Raw genomic sequence first — 22,464 nt, 5'->3', positions numbered from 1 at the left:
AAAATTGACTTTATTCATCAACGTAATCTCCATCAAGGGACACACAATTTTCAACACCACTTTTGTAGAACGATTTATCTTTTGCCTCAAAATAGGCCTGTCACCAATTGCTGTCAACTCAGATGACGATCGTTTTGATTCTGGAGAGAAGTGATTAATCCATGTTTCATGTGTTGTCATATATCGATACAAAAATTGCGGTTTGTTACGTTTAAACATGGCCAAACACTGTTCAGAATCATCCAGACGTTCTTGTTTTTGTTCAACAGTGAGCAAACGCGGCACCTACTTCGAACAGAGCTTTCTTATAGTCAAATGCTCATGCAATATAAAACCAACACGTTCTTTTGATATCTTTACGATGTTAGCTAACTTACGCAACTTCACTTTTCGATCATTGAAAACGATTTTGTCGATTTTTGTGTTTTGTTTTTTGGTCTTACCACCTCATTTGGACGCCCACTGTGTTCTGCATCATTGGTGTCTCTACGACCACGTTTGAAAACAGCAAACCAACGTTTTATTGTTCTTTCTGATGGAGCGGACTCCTTATAACACTTTTCATGCCATTGCTTCGTTTGAACGGTATTTATTCCCATGAAAAAACAGGGTTAAATTAAGGCTTGAAATTGTGCGAAAATGGATCATAATAATAGTAACTAGTACATAGTAAAGAGGAAATGTATAACAAATATATAAACGCTATACAATAACATTATTATTTTTTGTATTTAATTCTCAATGAAATCAAATAAAGAGTAAAATTTAAAAAATAGTTAATACATGAAAAATACGTATAGATAAACGTGTATCTTTGTAAATGTAGTTCATGAGAATTAAATTGCTAATACACTAGTTGACTTAATTTCTAAAGCGATGTTTTACGATGAAGAATTTGCGGGATTGATACCCAGTAAAGGGTAAACATTTTCAGTATTCCTTAACAGTTCGTTTTCCTGAAATAGTCTTCTTAGACGGAACTTTTCGCTAAGAAATTTTGTTTAAATAACAAATAATTTAATTTATTCTGGAACAAACGCATACAGGTCATCGTTAATATGCTCAAGACAGAAATTGCTCGCGTCTTCAAGTAATTAAATGGTTTAGAATGAAGTCAGGAAATTGACAGGTTAACAACAAAATTATTACTCGTTAATTCGTTATAAAATATATGGAGCCTCGGTGTGTCATAAAATACCGAACGTTGACAACTAAAATAAAAATTTATAAATCCATAAATATGTGACAGTTATACAGAAATCTCGAATGTTTATAAAATTTAAATAAATAGATTAGCTATGTTTGATGTATAATTTAAATATGTACTTCCGCCTATTTGTACTGATAATTATAATTTATGTGGTAAAAAGTGAGACATAAAGGGATCATTAGATATATTATCTTGTATTTAAAATGAGACTCAAACTTGTGTGATTAAAATTTAAAAAAATACACAAAAAGTTACAGATATATATTAAAATTTCCCATGGATTCAAACTACTTAATATTAATATGGCTGATGAATCAATAGCAATAAATATAAAACAGGAAATAATGAGAATGTACCATGTAACTCAATTCCAACATCCTATTTTCAAAGTGATAAATCATTTATTACTTTATTCATATGCACGGAATCGAGCGGGCGTTGAAACTGCGATATATGTCATTATACTATGTTACTCTACTGGAAAAGTAGTAACAGTGCTGTGTTATGGTGTAATAAAAAAATAACGTTGAACCATTACTGACGAATTTGATAACTCTGATGTTTATGGTAGCGTTAACAACAAAAAGTAAGTTTGGTAGTTTATAGAGATACGTTTATGCCATTATCAACTTTTCAATAAACTAGTTTTGATGATTGATTAAAATGTTTGCCACATAACTTTTTAACTTACTTACGTCAGGGAAATCAACTGTTGGTGACTGGTATGCAGAATTTAAACGGGATAGAATCATCCCATTGAATAAATAATGAATAAAATAATCAATGTGTGAGTCAACGTGTGCCACTGTGGAAAATGAAGTTATTTGAGACAGTTGATATTTTAAAGATATCAGAATGTAGTGTTGAAAATTTGAACACGTGTAACTTTTAAAATGTATGGAACGCATCGACGATTCAGAGCGATATTTGCTAAGGAAAACTATTCAAGTAAAGTGAAAATGATTTCTCATATAGATATGTGTGTGAATAAAAACATCTTTATCGACCTGTCCATAACCAAAACGACAAATCCTATAAAAAAAACTATATAATAATAAGTCCAATTTGAAAAAAATTGACCAAAAGCTTACTGAATAATGTGTTGTTGCTATATTAATAAAAAAAATCACAGTAATCTAACTGTATATATAATAATTATAATGTAAAATCTATTCATAAATTAATGATTAATAAAAAACTTCATATAAAATAAAACTGAAAATAATAAAAATCTAATAATTTGTTTATATTGTTCCTTGTGTAAATAAGATAATTAAAAATCGTACATTTAAATGCAAATATCGCACAAATCGAATCTGTTTTTAGACACAAATATTAATAAATTAGCAATTATTAAAATATTATGCGTTTTTTTATAATATTTATGTAAATAGAAGAGACCTAACTAATTATATTTCATAATTGGTATTAATCGATAAAATCAACAAATTCGCGAAATTACACGCCTAGAATTTCAAAAATGTGATTAAATACATGTAAAATGATACTTGTTTTATTGGACATAAATAATATGGTTACTGTTAGTTTTATCAATATTGATTTTTAGTAAGCGCTACCTACCATTTATTCCACTATATCTATTAGTAAATACATTGTGTAAATATTCTTAGAATTCAACAATTACACATACGCTATTGTTCATAACTATACATATAATTGTTTCAATAAAAACATACATTTAAAACAATTCTTCTAAATTAAGTAAGACATAATTTATTTTTAGTAATTTTATATAAACAATTGTGTGTAGATGGAGAAATATTAATAATAAATTAAATAGAACGTTAAACGTAAATAGCTACTTAATTTAAATTTTTAGTTGTACTAGTGTAGAATATTGGATTTCTTGCGAATGAACGACTTAGTACATAGTGCCCTTGGTGTATTAATCTTTAGCAATGTGTGATCTTCCAATTGACGCGTGAACAACATAAACCTGTTTTACCCTGCCTGGTTACCAACATGACTAAAATTATTATATCGTATCCAGAATGGGTACCCCAACTTGCAATATTTTTTTAAAGCGAAGCGACCACTTTATCAGTTTACGCAAATCACCCAAAGAGCCGGAAGTTAACTTAGAGGCTTGTTTGGTTTGAGGTTTATTTGGTAAGATTTTATTTTGAATGTTCAACCATAACTCCATTCCTAACATCATAATCCGGTATCAAACATAAAAATTAAAAAGTGGCATCGGTATCGGCCTAGATACAAAAGGAATTTTATTTGTGGATTACCTCAAAACCTTGACAATATCTAGCTTATTCATTACATTTAGCTCTCTCTAACTTCCGGCTGTTTTTACAAAAGATTTTTGTGGAAAAGAATTTGCAGGCCTTCCGAAAACTACTAGACTGATGGGACTTTAAAATAAGAAACAAAGTCATTTTCGCAACTACAAATCCATTATATTTCATTTTCATTTCCAGACCTGATTGGATTACCTAGTATGTGATACAATCACATTAACATAGTGATTACAGTCATGAAAAGACGTTCTTAAACACAAGTAACGTAAAATTAATTATTAATATATTATTTCAAAAATGTAGAACTAAATCAAATAAAATTAAGAATCTACGCAGTTCATGAAATTTGCCGACAGTGTCGCTAGAGTGAAGGTTGCTCAGATCTTGAAAAACTGCAATGAAAATGTTAAATCCTTGTCAAATTTATGTACATAGTTAATGATAAAGCCGATTTGGACCTATGGGGTGCAAATATGGTGTCGTATTAAAACACCAAACCAACTAGCAATCCAACGTTGTAAAAATAAAGTTCTACGATTAATTGCCAATGCTTATCGCTACGTAACCAATGTACGATGACCTCCAAATCAAATGGATTTATGCAACAAGATTTTGCATTAAAACATCAAATAAGGTTATTAAATCGTAGCAACGTGGAAGCAATACAGCTACTGGAAACAGACAGGAAATGAGAAGAATGAAGCAAACCAAACCACATGAGCTTGCACAGTGTGTGTGACTTCTAACTTTAGCTTAAGGAGCTTACTTTTATTTTAATTTGGGAAATTCATAAAATCCCGCACTCGCCTTGCTGGTATATTGATGCAAGTACAACAGAACAATAGCAAAAATTAATTTCTAAATTAAGATAAAAAAAATGTTTCTGATGTGTTTATAATATGGACAAATAATAGTACAAAATTAAGCACATAAACACAAATGCCCGTGACAATTGGGAAAATATTGAAAAAACTAAGTTTGGAAATGTATCTTACAACGTCAAATACCTAACGTAACATCCTCATAATTCCACGAGTACTAATACTCCCATCGAGCGAAATTATCTTTTTCTATAACGAACACAATTTGCAAATCAAACGACGTTATTTTTTCCTTTTTATTTCGAACCAAGGTTCGATCGAAATAAAATGGAACCGGTCAACAAACAGTGGTTCTCATCACGTCCAAACTGAGTATTACTAGAAATCGAAGGATAATTTCTAAAGTAATAACTCAGTACTGTGCTATTAACCGTATATCGTGTCGATCAAAACAATAACGCGTTCATACCTGTAGCGTCATACTCTTTCCTAATGTATCACTTCGCCCAGTTGGTGTGTCTTTCCATCGCAGCACTCCCATGACTGCTTGTCTCACCCACCCCCTCGGGATGGTGTTCCTATCGTTATCCGATAATGTCCTCATCGAGACTCTGGTCGTCCGACCGTCCAGAGTGTTATACTTAGTTCCTGGTCATATCCTACAATTATAACTTGGACATTTCGATACCGCACAGTCGTTTTAACCGCGACAAATAAGAAAACACTTTACGCGAGACGTTATACCGCCGTAACACCTTCCGAATAAAACAAAACAGGTTCCAACAACTCAGATATAGGCACACACCAAAAACAAACCGATAACAACAATAATAATAGCAAAAAAAACAGTATAGCGCTCAACGGGATGGTCTGAAGACTGGCGGATATTCGTTTCCAGCCGACAACTACAGTATGTTATTCGCGATCGCGCGTAAATACAGAACAAAATTTTGCGAAAGCTCATACGCAAGAACCGCTAAACATTCACCCGCCAAAGCTTACTGTCGACTAGCGAGATTTTAAACGGGCCTCGTGACGCTGTCGGTCCGCGGCGGTTTCACGGGCCAATCGGAACAGGGCAAGACACTGAGGCCGGCTGTCTTCGGCATCGCTCGGTAGGAAATTGGGAAAGTTGTCGTTTTTTTTTCTTTCGGTTTTAGTTTTTTTTTCGCGCTTTCATCAAGTTCAACGATTCGGATGCACACAAGTGTCGAAGAAGTAATTGTTGTGGATAATTCAAGGTTTTTCTTATGTATCGTATTAATTTCAGTCCATTAAAGCTTGCCTATTAAATAACTCGAAGAATAACGAACCACAACAAATCATCATTTGTAGTTCGAAGGAAAACATGAACTTTCAATTTATCAGTATCAGTAACATTAGATATAAAATTTATCAAATTCAATTCAAGTTGAACATTTGGTTTTATTTTTTAATGGACATGGACATCGCCAATAGATAAGACCATTTTACAATTTGGGCCCAAGATAGAAGCAGAGCCTAAGGTGTAAATTATCGATAGTCCATATCTCGGAAACTATAAGAGATAATGCAATTTGGCAACCGGCAATGTAATTAGCATGCCGAATATTACTTGGAATGTAAATTGGAACGAAATCGCCAATAGATAAGACCATTTTACAATTTGGGCCCAAGTTAGAAGCAGAGCCTAAGGTGTAAATTATCGATAGTCCATATCTCGGAAACTATAAGAGATAATGCAATTTGGCAACCGGCAATGTAATTAGCATGCCGAATGTTACTTGGAATGTGAATTGGAACGAAATCGTCAATAGATAAGACCATTTTACAATTTGGGCCCAAGTTAGAAGCAGAGCCTAAGGTGTAAATTATCGATAGTCCATATCTCGGAAACTATAAGAGATAATGCAATTTGGCAACCGGCAATGTAATTAGCATGCCGAATATTACTTGGAATGTGAATTGGAACGAAATCGCCAATAGATAAGATCATTTTCAATTTGGGCCCAAGTTAGAAGCAGAGCCTAAGGTGTAAATTATCGATAGTCCATATCTCGGAAACTATAAGAGATAATGCAATTTGGCAACCGGCAATGTAATTAGCATGCTGAATATTACTTGGAATGTGAATTGGAACGAAATCGCCAATAGATAAGACCATTTTACAATTTGGGCCCAAGTTAGAAGCAGAGCCTAAGGTGTAAATTATCGATAGTCCATATCTCGGAAACTATAAGAGATAATGCAATTTGGCAACCGGCAATGTAATTAGCATGCCGAATATTACTTGGAATGTGAATTGGAAAGAAATCGTCAATAGATAAGACCATTTTACAATTTGGGCCCAATTTAGAAGCAGAGCCTAAGGTGTAAATTATCGATAGTCCATATCTCGGAAACTATAAGAGATAATGCAATTTGGCAACCGGCAATGTAATTAGCATGCCGAATATTACTTGGAATGTGAATTGGAACGAAATCGCCAATAGATAAGATCATTTTACAATTTGGGCCCAAGTTAGAAGCAGAGCCTAAGGTGTAAATTATCGATAGTCCATATCTCGGAAACTATAAGAGATAATGCAATTTGGCAACCGGCAATGTAATTGGCATGCCGAATATTACTTGGAATGTGAATTGGAACGAAATCGCCAATAGATAAGGCCATTTTACAATTTGGGCCCAAGTTAGAAGCAGAGCCTAAGGTGTAAATTATCGATAGTCCATATCTCGGAAACTATAAGAGATAATGCAATTTGGCAACCGGCAATGTAATTAGCATGCCGAATATTACTTGGAATGTGAATTGGAAAGAAATCGTCAATAGATAAGACCATTTTACAATTTGGGCCCAATTTAGAAGCAGAGCCTAAGGTGTAAATTATCGATAGTCCATATCTCGGAAACTATAAGAGATAATGCAATTTGGCCACCGGCAATGTAATTAGCATACCGAATATTACTTGGAATGTGAATAGGAACGGAATCGCCAATAGATAAGACCATTTAACAATTTGGGCCCAAGTTAGAAGCAGAGCCTAAGGTGTAAATTATCGATAGTCCATATCTCGGAACTATAAGAGATAATGCAATTTGGCAACCGGCAATGTAATTAGCATGCCGAATATTACTTGGAATGTGAATTGGAACGAAATCGCCAATAGATAAGACCATTTTACAATTTGGGCCCAAGTTAGAAGCAGAGCCTAAGGTGTAAATTATCGATAGTCCATATTACATTAAACATGCATTACATTACATTAGACATGCTTAATACAATATTTATTTACAAATTAATTTATTACTATTGTTCCGTTGTACACAAGCAAAGCTTGTCCAGGATCAATGCATCAGTATGTATTTACCAAAATAAAATAAAATTAAACAGCTTACGCTAAAATTAAGAGTAACACTTCTACATTATACACGTTCGCGTGATTTGGTTCACTTCAACCTTTTGATTTCCTGCGTGTTGTCCAGTAGCTGTATTGCTTTTACGTGGCTATGATTTAGTAAGCCTATATCATGTTTTAATGCGAAATTTTGAAGCACACTTCGTAAATCCACTTGATTTCGAGGTCATCGTGCGGCTCTTCGTTGGTTACGTAGCAGCGATAAGCATTGGTAATTAATCGTAGAACTTTATTTTGCCAGCGTTGGATTAGTAGTTGGTTTGATGTTTTAGTGAAACCCCATATTTGCAACCCATAGGTCCAAATTGGTTTTATGATTGACTTATAAACCAATCTATTTAATTTTAGGTAAAGTTGAGAGTATTTTTCGACTAACCAGTACAGTTGCTTGATTTTCAGTCTGATCTGCTCTGTTTTTGTCTAACATAATGTTTCCAATTTAACCTGCCATCGAGATGAATGCCGAGTATTTAGCTGATTCTGATTGAGGAATCGAGAATCCGTCAAGTGATATAACTAGATTTTTCCATTTCGCCGCAGGCAAAATTAATATAGACAGATTTGGAGCTTTTAAGCTATATTTTTCAGTCTTTAGTCCATCTATAGATCTTGTTGACTGCCCCTTATACGTTTTGCTACCACCTAGGGGAAATATATATTTTTTGACACAATAACTTATTTTTAATGTTAGTATTATTAAAATAGATACATTTTTAAATATACAGTTTTTTTTTTCTTGAAAATGTAAAGTCATTGTCTGAGTCATTATATTTTATCTATGTTTCATTTGTTGATACTGTATCACATCACATTACATTTTAATCTTTTACTTTTAATTATTATATCATAATCATTTTTATCCGTTCAAATGTTTACATTAATATCTTTTAATTTTAGATATATTCTATAAGTATAAAATTATCAAGATTTCCTTGGGATAAAAATTCATTGAAATATATTCAATTCATAAAAGTACGGAAGCGTTAATTTCCAGGTGCTAGTTTACTTTGCTTTCCGAGAAAATATATACGAGAAAAAATATATAAATTATTGAAAAGTTGGCTAAAATAATAAATAATTTTATTGGTATTTTAACAATACTTCTAATGCACTTTAAAATATATTAATATTATATTATAATTATTATTAATATTATTTAAAATATGTTACATATTTTGAGCATCAATCAACACAACCACTGATAATTTTATTTAATGAAGGAAGAAATGCTGTAAAAACCATTGGAATAATGTTGTAAGGTATTTCTGATCTATTAATCGTTACTGTGCTTCTTTAAAAGGTTTAACAATCTACTCAGTTGATAACAAGCATTAATTACCAATGATACATTGTATAGTCGAATAGGCTTAAGAATTATTCTAAATAGTAATACCTTATTAATTTAACTTGTATTTTTGGTAAAAATGGGAAGTATTAATGCAAACAACTGTTAAATAACTTAACCTAATTGTTAAATTCCATAGTTTTGACATTTATTATTTAGTACATGTATAAGTAATCCAGAAGAACTAACTTTCCAAGAACTTTCAGACAGCTTAGCAGAAAAAATAAAGTTGAGTGGTTTCGTTGTTTGGCAGGCAAAAATAGTTTTTTGTATCGTATTGTTATTGGGGAAGAAAAGTGGATCTACTACATGTGTCTTAGTCTAGTTAGGGTTAGAGTCATCTATATCGACACTGAAACGATATATTTGTGGCCATAAAGTCTGGATAAAACAGAATGATACTGTTACTGCAGATGTGTACCGACGTTAATGGACCAAATTGAACGACATATTGAGCAAGAGACATAAAGTTATTCTTCCTTTTGTATGACAACGTTTGGTTACATGTTGCAAAAGTTGTTGAGCTTATACTGTTGCAGCTCATTCTCCAGATAACGCCTTCTGATTACCATTTGCTCAGATGTTCAGATAGTATCCATTAACATATATTCAACTAATATTTCTAGTAAGAAGAAAAATGTATCAGAATAGATGCATACACCTAATATTTGCTTCCGTTAAGCCAAACATTAGACATTAGGTATAGATTGTGCCTTCGATGAAAATTTTACTGATTAATAAACTGAGATAAAAATATTTTATATTAGTTTGACTAGGAACTTTCCAACCGATGATATATATGTATACTGGAAACAATTTTCTAATGTATAACAGTTAAATAACGCCATTTCATAGCTACAACAAGACTAGGTCATTACTGCTGAGGTTTTGATACTTCAAAACCACTATTGATAATATTTCGATATGAGCGAGTGGAAGTGGACATTAAATTACGTGTTCGTATTCGACGTCGGCAGTTGTTGATAAGATGTTCGTTAAAAATATTGTTAAATAAATTTTACATTTGTGGTATCTTCATTGACATAATTTCGAATAGAAATTGGTTTTTAACAACATTTCATGGTTATATTTCCTTTACATATATATATATATATATATATATATATATATATATATATATATATATATATATATATGTATATATATATATATATATTTATATATATATATGTATATATATATATATATATATATATATATATATATATATATATATATGTATATATATATATATATATATATATATATATATATATATATGTATATATATATATATATATATATATATATATATATAAAAGTGTATCAAAAGTGTTAATGAATAATCTGTTATAATGTTAATAATATATGTTATATATTATATATATGTTATATGTTATAATGTTAATAATAATATGAATAATCGTTCTTTAGCACTGTTGCTAACATTTTAGAGCTAGTAATTTTTTTCTTAGAAAAAAGCAGGTGTTCCAATTACATCTGTCACGAAATAATTTTATATCATTTACATTTTTAACACTTGCAATATGAAGAATCCAGAATCTAGGACATTAACTTGATACAAAGTTCAAATGAAAAAACAACAAAACCTTAAATAGATAAGTATGTATTGGCTGTGTAGACGTAATTGTCTATTCGTAATAAAATACTGGTCCTACAAACAGTAAAACCGAGATGATGGGGATTGCTGATGAGGATAATCACGAAAGGAGGTCTCGCCAATATCTAATTGCGGGAGTGGTTAAATTTCAGCTAAAGAAAGCCAAATATTTTGAAGAAATGTAATAGTATTGGTGATCAGTGAACCAGAATACATCCTTGGAAAACTATTTAAGCTTTTTGCAAGCTCCTTTTTATTAGTTTGATTAATTATTAACTATATTATAATTTAAATAATAAAAATAATTCTATTGTATAATAGAAGAGTTTTCTTCAATATAAAAATGAAAATTAAAAATCTCTCTTAGTAAATTGAGGTTCGTCAAACTTAACAAAATATCTAAATATAGCAAATTTAAATTCATAATATGTGAATGTGCTTTGTAAATGTAAATTTTCATATGACTCTTTATGCATTGCGATAAAAATAACGTTATCAGATATATTTAGGTTTCATATATGTATTAGTGTCAATATTTAATGTTATTTGACAATAACAAACATTTTATTCATATGAACTATCATCTGATATATGAAAACGGACGTTATAAAAATACGAACTGAAAACATAATAATACGACAGACAAAAAAATCTGTATTCGATTATGATAATACGTGGTACGACCCACATTTGGTAACCTTAACAAATGTCGTGGAGTGAATGGTAAGACTAACGAAACCAGCTCGAAAAGAAATAATATTTAACTGTTTAGCTAACAGAGAACTAATCGTGGTGCACAAGTGCGTATGAAATGGTGATTATTAAAAATTGCCAAGAAACAGCGACTAGTTCAATTAATTCCATTAGTTAAGTGGTAAAATTTTCTTCGTTTTATCTGGGTTAACGGTGATCTATGCATAATTTAGAAAGTGTTTCTATTTTTCCATCTTACGTCTATAATAACTAACTAACATGAACTTATTGCTGATAATGTAAACTTACTTAGTTTAAAAAATGTGTAGCAATATAGATTTTAGTAAAAATGACATTACATGTATCTGCAAAGTACTGCTATTGGCATTTTGATTTAGCATCACTGTTATAAGCTATAATTTATTAGTCCTGGACGGGCAAAAAGTTAGAAAAAAAATTAATTAAACGACAAGTTGGACGAAAACCTAGCACAAAATTATTTCAGATAGCTTATTAGTTGACTGTTTCTGTTTCCTGTAAACTGTTTCCAAATATTTACATGGGATAGGAAATATTCAAAAGGCGTAAAAATAACTATGATACGAATTGATCGAAAATATTATTTTGAACCATTTCAACATCGCTTCAACATTTCAACTTTATTGCTTGTCACGGAAAAGAAGGATAATTTTCTGTAATGTGTTTTCTGTGTGAGGATGTAAAGTGGATTTACAACGACAATGTCAAGCATGAAAGGTCTAAGAGTCCAGAAAAGCCATACACATCCAGCACCGAAGTGGCTACTGAAATTCAAGGCTATAAAGTCTTGCTATGCATATCGTGATTTGATTGAGATTTCTACCGACATGAATTATATATGCAAAGTCATCTTTATGTATGGCAACACTCGGTCACATGTTGCAAAAGTGTTGTGAAGGATTTACTGTTGCAGTTGGAAAGGGAAGTTCTGCCGCACCAAGCATACTCATTCCCTTGCCGGCCTAATCGCCCTTTGGGCACGGTATCGCGATGCTAGTAGGAAGATGTGAAACAGTTTTAGAAAATAATGGAAACTATTTTCATTAATATATATTGTACCAATGTTTCCTTATGAAATGCTTATTTAAAATGAAAAAAGAATGATCAGAATACATACAAGCTGCATGCGATTAAAATTGTTCATAATAAATTATTTCATTGCATCAAATTTGGTTGTAACAAGAACCTGTAAAAAGAAAAACTTAAAGACGGGTAAGAGATATAGCACAAGCCCGATAATAGATGGACTGAAACTGTCCAGGAATTTAGTCTGCAGAGCTCAGCTTAAAATATCCACATATAAGATGGATTAAGTCTATAACACGCCCAATTGGCTTAGAAACATATAAGACAGCTTGCGTAGAGTAATTAGTTTTGTAATAGAGACTAAACAGAAAGCAAAAAATTTATTAGAGCTGCTTCTACTTAATTTAATAAATCAAAAATTTATTTTGATTTGAATTGAGATTGAGAAATTTGAATTTTCACTTGATTTTGTTATTTTTCATATAAATTATATCCAATGCATTTCACTATAAATCCATGCCAAAAAGGTCCAGCAAAATATGACTAAAGCTAATTTAAAAATATATCTCCCTTGTGATGGACTATACACTGACATTTCCATTTGCCCTTTAATCCAATGCTCTGACAGATCGATATCACGACTGAGAGTCATAAAATGAAATTGCATATGTTCCTAAATACAATGCAACTTGTTCAGAGTGTGTCAGGAAAAACTTTTTTAAAAAGGTCTATAACCTTGAATTCTTACGTGTCCGATTTAATTTTTATCAGATGAGTAAAGTTCACCCTCAGTAATGTATTTCTTTTTTTTTCTGCTTATAATGAGTTTAATTTTCATAATGTTGATTTTTCTGAGCATACATTATTTGTTATTATTGCTAAATATTAGTTTCTATTACAATTTAGTTCGGTTAATAATGCATATATACATAATATCCAATGAAAAATATTCACTATGAATATTCAGACGATAAATAATAGATATTCCTAATAAACATTATTTTTTAAATCAAATACCATATATATACAATTTAAACATTGCAAAAACATATACAGAAAAAACTATATTACTAAAATCGAATATTTACAAAAATGGACATATAACGACACTAGTTAAAATATGAAACACACTGTATTTATGTTTGAAACACAATATCACATCCTCGAGCACAAACTTGAAGAGTAACGTGCCCGTTCCTCAGCCACTCCCCTCGAAACATTCTAAATATACGAACGCCCACCATAAGGTCCCTTTGTGACAGGTGGATCATGCATGACATGTGACTCGTGACGAAACTCGAAGAAAAATACACACCTAAATACGTTTAGGTACCAGCTGTCATCAATAAGTGGTAACCAATGGTAATTCCACAGGAAAAAAATTGATCAACGGAAATTTGTGTGTGAAATCGGAATCGTCCCCTTAAGATCATCAATTAAGACAGTACTATATATATATATATATATATATATATATATATATATATATATATATATATATATATATATATATATATATATATATATATATATATATGTATATATATAACATAACTAGCAGGTCAATAAACCGTTATATTGCTTGTTTACTAGATTTTTTGTCTTCTTATTCAGTTACTTTCGTTTTTCAACAACACCCGTTGAATATAATCAAAATATTATTTCACATGAATAAAATAAAATGTAATAATAATGTCTTTATAATATTTAAGTATTCATTTCTATTAATTTTACTTAAGTATTTTTTTATAATTGGAAATGAAGATACACTTTGAATTACGAAATTTGTTTTGATACTACACTTTCTAAAATTAAAAATTTTATTACAGTACTATATTCAATTTTGTTGTCATAAAAATAATATATTAACATCATCGTATCAAACATATTGAAATTACAATAATTATACTTAATTAACTCAGCATTTTTGATTTAGCCAAAAAATAACAGGTCAATCGAAAAGTCCCCGGGTATGACACATAGATGGCGCTACTAGAATTAAATCCATATGTTTTTTAGTTAGCCCTAATCCTCAAAAGATGCGTGCATAAATTTGACAGCTGTTGGATCATTAGTTGGTGAATTATAACATTTTTGAGTGAAGCAACTTTGTTATTGCGAAAAAAATGGATAAAAAGGAATTTCGCGTGTTGATAAAATATTGCAAAAACTTGGCTTGATGCCGAGTTTCCGGACACTATCCCAGTAAAATCAACCATCAAGGACTGGTGTGTTAAGTTTAGACGTGGTGAAATGCGCACCAAACATGGTGAACGTTGTGGACGCCCAAAAGAGGTTGTTACCGACGAAAACACTTAAAAAATCCACAAAATGATTTTGTATGACCGTAAATTGAAATTAATGAAAGACACTCTAAAGATATTAACTGAACGTGTACATGATATCATTCACGAATATTTGTATATGAGAAAGCTCTGTGCAAAGTCGGTGTCGCGCGAGCTCACTTTTGACCAAAAACAACAACGAGTTGATGATTCGGAGCAGTGTTTAAAGGTGATCAAGCGTAATAAATCCGAGTTCTTGCATCGATATGTGACAATGGATGAAACATCATTTCACTCCGAAGTCCAATCGACATCCGAGTGGACTGCACACGATGAACCCGCTCCAAAGCGTGAGAAAACGCAACAGTCGGTTGGTGAGGTTATGGAGTCTGCATTTTGGGATGCGCATGGAATAATTTTCATTAACTACCTTGAAAAAGGCAGGACCATAAACAGCGACTATTACATAGCGTTATCAAACCGTCTGAAGGACGAAATCGCCGAAAAAGGCCGCATTTGAAGAAAAAGAAATTGCTGCTTCACCAAGACAACTGCACCGTGTCACAAGTCAGTGAAAACGTGGGCAAAAATCCATCCATCCATCCACCGTATTCTCAAGATTTCGCCCCCAGCGACTATTTTCTGATCTCAGATCTCAAAAGAATGCTCGCTGGGAAGAAATTTTGTCGAATGAAGAGGTTATCGCCGAAACTGAGGCCTATTTTGAAGCGAAGGACAAATCGTACTACAAATGGTATCGAAAAGTTGGAGGGTCGCTATAATCGGTGTATCACCCTTGAAGGGAATTATATTGAATAAAAAAACTAATTTTGCCAAAAAAATGTGTTTTACTATGGTAGGTTTTCAAGTGACATGTTATACAGTCAATTTTTACTGTAATTAATGTTATATATCAGATATATTTGCGATCTCATATTGAAAATATTACTAAAACAAGGTTTGGTAAAATTAACTTTTAAAAGTTTTTGTCGCTATTATCTTTACTATTATGAGAGAAATATGATTCACTTTATAAATTGTGGTCGAATTTCGACCACAGGGCGATGACTAGTTAATACTGCATTTTTTATTTAGTGAAAATGTAAATTTGCAAATTAGTGGTGGTTTTGATTAAATTATTGTATCAAATTCCTAATTTGAAAAAAATAATCTCTTTATTTAATTTTTATTGATTTTTTTATTTGCTAGCATAATAATCTTACTTAATATATAATATCGTCTAACTGCCGACTGAAATATTGATTTGCCAAACCACAGACAAGTCCAGAATTATTAGGCCTGTATATATTAGGTCATTTGCGACGCAGAATAAATAAAATGAATCTTTTGTCAATGTCTCCCTGGTTAAAGCTATAATTAGGAATGTTGAAGCCGAGGAGGGTCTTAAAATAGGTAAATTAATATTCATTAATGTAGGGTCTTTGTATATTTAATATGTAGTAATAATGCTTTGGGTTCTCTGCTCCAAGCATATTTAAATGGTATTTTACTAATTTTTCATTCCGTACTATTTATATCATTTAACATATATTATCGAATATGTGAAATAATTACCGCAAAATTTGAGTTTCTGAAGCGTTAAACGTCAAATATTAGATCAAAGAAAAACCCATGCGGTTTTTACTGATAATGCGTGCATTTCTTGCATTTAAATCGTTAATATTATAATGAAATAAGTTTAAACTGAATTGTTACAGCGTTGCCATATTTTCCAGTTTTTTGGTAGGCTTAACTTATTTCAGTTTTAGTCTACCAATTTACATACCTTAAATCTATATATTTGCCCTATCACAACATTTTATTTAAAATCATTGTATATCCACGTTTGAATTGCGATACGAACTATAGGGTTCTCGTTGACAGCGAATGAGAATATCGTTTTTCGCGGTTTTTCGTGTAACATTTCTTACAAAATTGACGTTGCGAGGCCACGACTTACTCTTTATGAATTCTGATAGAGATATGTTTGACTTGGCATTAAAGTATTTATTAATAAATGTTATTAATTAATTGTATCTTTCAAAAGGAAAGAGTAAAGGAGTAAATTATATATAAAATTACCACTTAAATATAAAATAAAAAAAACAACATTTAAATTTATTATGAAAATTTAATTTTAAGACTTTTTATAACAGATTGCAAGAAATACAATTTCAAGAATTAGAAATCTTGGCGATAATTAGAAATCATGAAAATTCATACTGTTGTGTTCTCTGGGTTTCTGGAGAGCCCTGTGTATGACCCGTTTTCTTTTCCTTTGCTTAGCTATAATTAACAACTTGGCCAAGTACCAGAAACTTTACCAGCTATCTCTATCAGTAATGAAGTTAAAGTTAAATTTCACTTACAGAGTTTCCAACTCTATTACGTATACGGGATAGGTAATTTCAGATTCGATATAAGGGCCAGTAGGGTAATGCAATAACGAGTTCGAAGAATATATTTCATGGAAGGTTTAGTAATTAGATGGTTATTTGTTCCCAAAGGATATTTTCGATTAATCAGTCAAGTAATTACTAGTTAATCAGTTAGGTTATGTATTATACTAATCTATTTACTAAAATTATACCTATACCTAATTAAAAGAAAGGATTTTTTGAAGAAATATTGTATTCGGTATTTTCGCGCTTTTTGCTTTTTTTTCTGAGTATTGTGACTCTAAGAGAGCTTATCTACATACACACCAAGGCAGAATATTCGTGGCCATAAACACATATATAAACAAATTGAACGACGTATTGCTTTAAAAAAATGTCAGCGACATTGGCTCCTTGCATGACAATGTTCGGCTATATATTTCAAGATTTGTTACGTTAGATTAGACTTGGAAGGATATAGTGTTACAGCTCGAATGGGAAGTTCTGTCGCACCCAGCGTAGTTACTAGACATAGCGTCTTCTGATTACTAGGTGTTCAAATCGATGCAGCATGGTTTCGTTTCGTTCGTTAGAGAAAATGGAGGCCAACAGAGTAAAACGGGAAGTGAAGAAAACCATTAAAGCCTGGCGATCCGAGAAATGGAACTCATTTCTAGCGGACTAAAGGCTGGGGAAGGCGCAAAACGTCATACCCCCCTAAAGTCAGCGAAAACAGGAACTTTCGCAGTCACCGACCACGAAAAGGCCGAGCTACTCGCTAAAACCTATAAGGCCCAAATGGAACCTTCTGCTACAAATATAAATGTTGCCGAGAACGACGAAATCATTAAGAGGGCCAACTCCTAAAATTACGCGCAAATAATCAGCAAGATTCGGATCAAGAAAGCCCCGGTTTTCGATAATATTTCGATAGCCCAACTTAAAAAGCTTCCTTACAAGCAGCTCGCCGAACTAACTAATATTATCAACGCCTTTCTGAGGCTGCAGCACTTCCCATCCACATCAAGCCGCAAAAATCAACTTTAACCGATGTGAAAGACTTGGAGCGGTCTTCTTGGACCTAACCAAAGCCTTTGACAAGGTTTTCCACGAAGGCTTAGTGGCAAAATGCATCCGATTAGGTCTACCCGATGGCCTAACAGTTCTTATCAAATAATTTCTGTCAGGACGATCGTTCCAGGTAAAGATTAAAGATATTCTCTCTAGCCAGAAAACTAGAAGCACCGACGTACGAGTTCCACAAGGCTCCCCCCTGGCACCCGCTTTATTTAATATTTTTCTTTCAGATATCCCTAGGAGACCACAAGTTGAGACAGCTTTTTTAGCAGACGATACTGCTTACTTTACTTCTTCAAGAGTAGCACCGCACATCCGAAGCAGACTCCAAAAACAACTCGATGAGATGGCGCAGTGGTTACATTTCTGGAGGTTGCTGGTTAACCCATAGAAAACCCAGACCATCTTCTTCCACAAGAAGCGTTTTGCATCGAGCATTTACCTTAATTTGTCTATGAATTTGACCAAAATGAATATTAAAAGCTGGTTTATATCCAGTTTTATATTCAGTATTTATATCCGTCAGGCCACAAAGTATTATTTTAAAGTAATGACAAAAATATATTGTAAAAATTATTTCAAGACGTTAAACATGATTATTCTAATATAGAAATTTGAAAAAAATCGATTTATTTTAAATATACAAAGCTTAACCATTCAAGAATATGCTTTAAGAGGATTTTTAAAATTTAAAATATTTTCGGCGAGTATAGCTATTTTAATTACATGGAATCTAAAAAGTCCCGTAAACAACCCGAAGATTTGGCGAAATTTTACTTTAGAAATATGAAAACATTAATTTTTTTGATATTTTCAAAGCTTAACCATTCAAAGCTTAAATTATTTGTGGACACACAGCTAAAGACGCATAAACTAAAAACGCAATTTTAAACGCGTTTTTCTCTAAACTACATTCTATCGATTTTTTAAAATTTGGTATGGAATTCCCTATATATTTATTATCGTACTGTAGTTATCGGAAAACTATAACATTTGAGCAAAAAATGAAGTAAAAAAGTGGTAAAAAATTTCCTGATTTTTTCGAACAGCTGTATTTTGCCGAAACATTCTGTTTCTCTTAATTAAATGAGGGTTAAGCTTTGAAAATATAACAAAAAGATTTTTTTTAATTTCTAAACTAGAATACCTTCTAAAATAATCGGTAAATTTAGTGAATGAATTGTGTCTGTGGTAACTTTAAATCTAACATTATAGTATATTTTAGTATTGATAGATCATTTCATCCATGTGGAGTCACATAAAGATTTTTTTGTAATCAATAAATGTCTCTTTCGTTTACTCTTTTATTGTAGATAAGCAATCAGACATTGTTATTTTATATGTAAATTTCGGTTATACTGCTTGTTTAAGTCATAAAACAGGTTTTATAATACCGTACCAATAAAACCCGTCAATAGACCATCGACTTGGACGTCGAAGTTATGCATAAGTCACGTTTTGGGCCCTATTTCGTGATAATTATTGATGATAAGTTGCAGCGGAAGTGTTATCCCCTACACCGGCAGGTGAGGGAAGTGCTGTTGTTCCAATGACCGAACCGGACTTTATACCTGAATATAAATTCATATTGCAGGTGAAACAATTTTATTCAAAAAGAATTCGTTAACCAGTTTATTATCGTTCGTGAATATCGTGAGAGATTTAAATAATTTGGTCAGTTATCTATCCAATTATTTTATTCCGTTAGATGGAACAATTTAATTCAGTCTCTACCATGGTATTTGTTATTGTCTATCATACCCCATTGTGTTTTTGATAATCTTTCCATTTGTATTTGACCATGACGATTATATGACGATATTATGACCATTAATCAAATTGAAAGTACTTCTAGCTCAGTTTAATTCAGATTTATTAATAGACTCGACCACCATTAATAAAAATCATTATTATTAAGAGTTGTTATTAAGTATTATTTATAATAAATACTACTGCACCGTATATGGGCTTTTAGACTAGTTAACTCGGCAGTTTTCTGCAAATTTCTCCTGTTATTTCAACAACCGATAAATTACAAAAAATAGATGTAAACTGACGTGAAAGTTACGGCTAATGTAGGCTGGGAATCACGGTCCTACTGATTGGTCAGTGACCAACTTAGAGACCATCCCAAAAGACATCTGGTTGCTAGCGTGACTGCGATAGTTATTCGCTTTTGGATGTGACTAGGCTTAGCTTCCTTCCGCTCCATAATTACTAAAACCGCCATACTAAGTGATATATTGACCGAAGAATTTGTCCTAGTATTAGTAAAGATCTGCTTTCAATGCCAAAATTCCTTCCGCTCTACAATTACTAAAATCTTTAAGCCGCATTAAGAGAAGGAATGACCAAAGAACGTTTTCAAGGGCATATCACACAGATACAATTACAATCATAAAACATGAAATATATCTATGTCCTGCGATATTCGAACCCCCGACTATCACAGTAGCGGATGAATGGTTCTGTTACCTTAATCATTGCGGCTACCAAGCCGGCTTACATTGAAAGTATTGTTAACAACGAAATATCAACAAATATGAAAATTATCAACAAAAAATGAAAAATTATTGATTCCACAGATAATGATTATAATATATGAATTTACGTTATCTAACAATAATTAACAATGAATTTTTCTCCTTCATTAATATAATAAATTTAAGTTAAAAAAAAGATAATATATTCTGTAACCCTATCGCAGCATCACCTACTAAGTCTAATTATGAATCTAAACCGTTCCCAAACGCAAAAAATGAATAATTTTGTATAAGACGATAATATGATTTAAAATTTTTAGTTTTAAACTATATATGAAATCATTAGAGTTTTTATTATTTTTGAAAAATATTTAAGAGTCTTTTTTGATTTATCTGAACTGAACCTACTGTTTAACGTGGTCTCCGAGCCACGGTTTTCACCATTAAGTCCACCGACTAGTGAGTGACCAATTGAGTGAGGAGATCATTTCAGACGACATCCGTTTTACCCAGCCTGGTTACTGGTGAGACCTGGGATCATCTCCCTTGTCGGATTTTGTTTACTTGCCTAAGGATAATCACAAACGTTAAGCAATCACAAACACAAATGTATGACCATATCTCAGCAGGATTCGAACCAGCAGCTATCGCAACAGCAGGAGGACCGTCCTGTCGCATTTACCATTGCGCCAACCAAGCCGACCTATTTGTATTATTCCAGTGAAATACGTTCAGATATCAGGAGAGGAGATGATATTTCATGTTATGTTTTATAGCTATGTATATTGATAATTTTTATTATTAACAATTTTTATTCTAACTAATTTAATACATATTTTATACTATACCTTTAATTATGACATTTTCTTAGAGTTTCTACTCAATTGACTAACCTGAAACAAAATAAAAAAATTATTATATATAATATATATCATTATCAAGTTTAATAGGCAAGGTGTAATAATTTTATACTGTATATTACAAATAATTTTATACATATATTGAATTCAAATTGACGTTATTCATTAATGTGATATTAACCATTCCACATTTTATATATCAACTTCAGTTTAAAACAGCTAAGTTTAGTTTTATTTCTTTGTTTTGCTTCAACATTGTTTAAAGTATATTTTCTCGAGAACTTGTACCATCTTTTATCATGTGCAGAAGTTTTACGGTAAACTTAATATATCATTTACGTCGGAACATTATTATTTCTCTGTCGATATTGAATTCTTCGATATCAGACCTCGAATATCCGGCAGATTTTCGGTTTTATAGCGTTCTCGAGACCGTGCAAAACTCCAGGAAATCACGTAGAAAATGTGTTTCCTGTCAGAAAGGTCCCATCATTTCTGTACGTCTCTTTTTAATATTTCCAACGGAGATCCGTTCATATATATATATACACACTTTTATATGCTACCTATACACATTACCTCTAAGCGATTTCTGGTGTTATTTTTGACTACCTTCGACCAACTTTGGTTTTTACAGTTATTTGAGCTTTTTAATATAGTTTTACATATATCTTAAAATAATAAAAGATATTGCATCAACTTAAATTAATAAATAATATGACTTAATAATGGATGTTCGACCTCGACGTTATGGTTTTATTATTTTCCCTTTCCTTATTAGATATTGCTATATTTCTTGCGATGGTATGCACTTCAAGGTATTAATGAGTGATATATTTTTCAAATGCTAGGCTATGTGAATAATAGCCTCTAAGATGTTATTCTGGATATGTTGTATTAACATCTTATTTTAGTAATTAATATTTAGTATAAGGTTAATTTATTATTATAAAAGGTTTAT

General features: G+C 31.7%; 1 protein-coding gene across 5 annotated transcripts in view; it reads right to left on the bottom strand.

Annotated features, from left to right (window-relative positions):
- The window catches only part of RapGAP1 (Rap GTPase activating protein 1), a 642,055-nt gene that overhangs the window by 112,124 nt on the left and 507,467 nt on the right, over window positions 1-22,464 (bottom strand). Inside the window, exon 1 of one of the 5 annotated variants that reach the window (XM_076398587.1) lies at window positions 4,771-5,311. The exons of the other annotated variants lie outside the window; for them this stretch is intronic. Coding sequence (XP_076254702.1) covers window positions 4,771-4,905 — 135 coding nt within the window. The 5' untranslated portion in view covers window positions 4,906-5,311. Of the gene's footprint in view, window positions 1-4,770; window positions 5,312-22,464 lie in introns of those variants that run through there. 5 annotated transcript variants of the gene reach the window in all.

This window comes from Rhynchophorus ferrugineus, unplaced genomic scaffold (assembly GCF_030347505.1).
Source record: "Rhynchophorus ferrugineus isolate W39M unplaced genomic scaffold, kcgeb_rfMv2 rfM1, whole genome shotgun sequence".
NCBI classification, from domain to species: domain Eukaryota; kingdom Metazoa; phylum Arthropoda; class Insecta; order Coleoptera; family Curculionidae; genus Rhynchophorus; species Rhynchophorus ferrugineus.
Note: the sequence above shows the minus strand (reverse complement) of the source record. Positions and strands in the feature narration are given on the sequence as shown.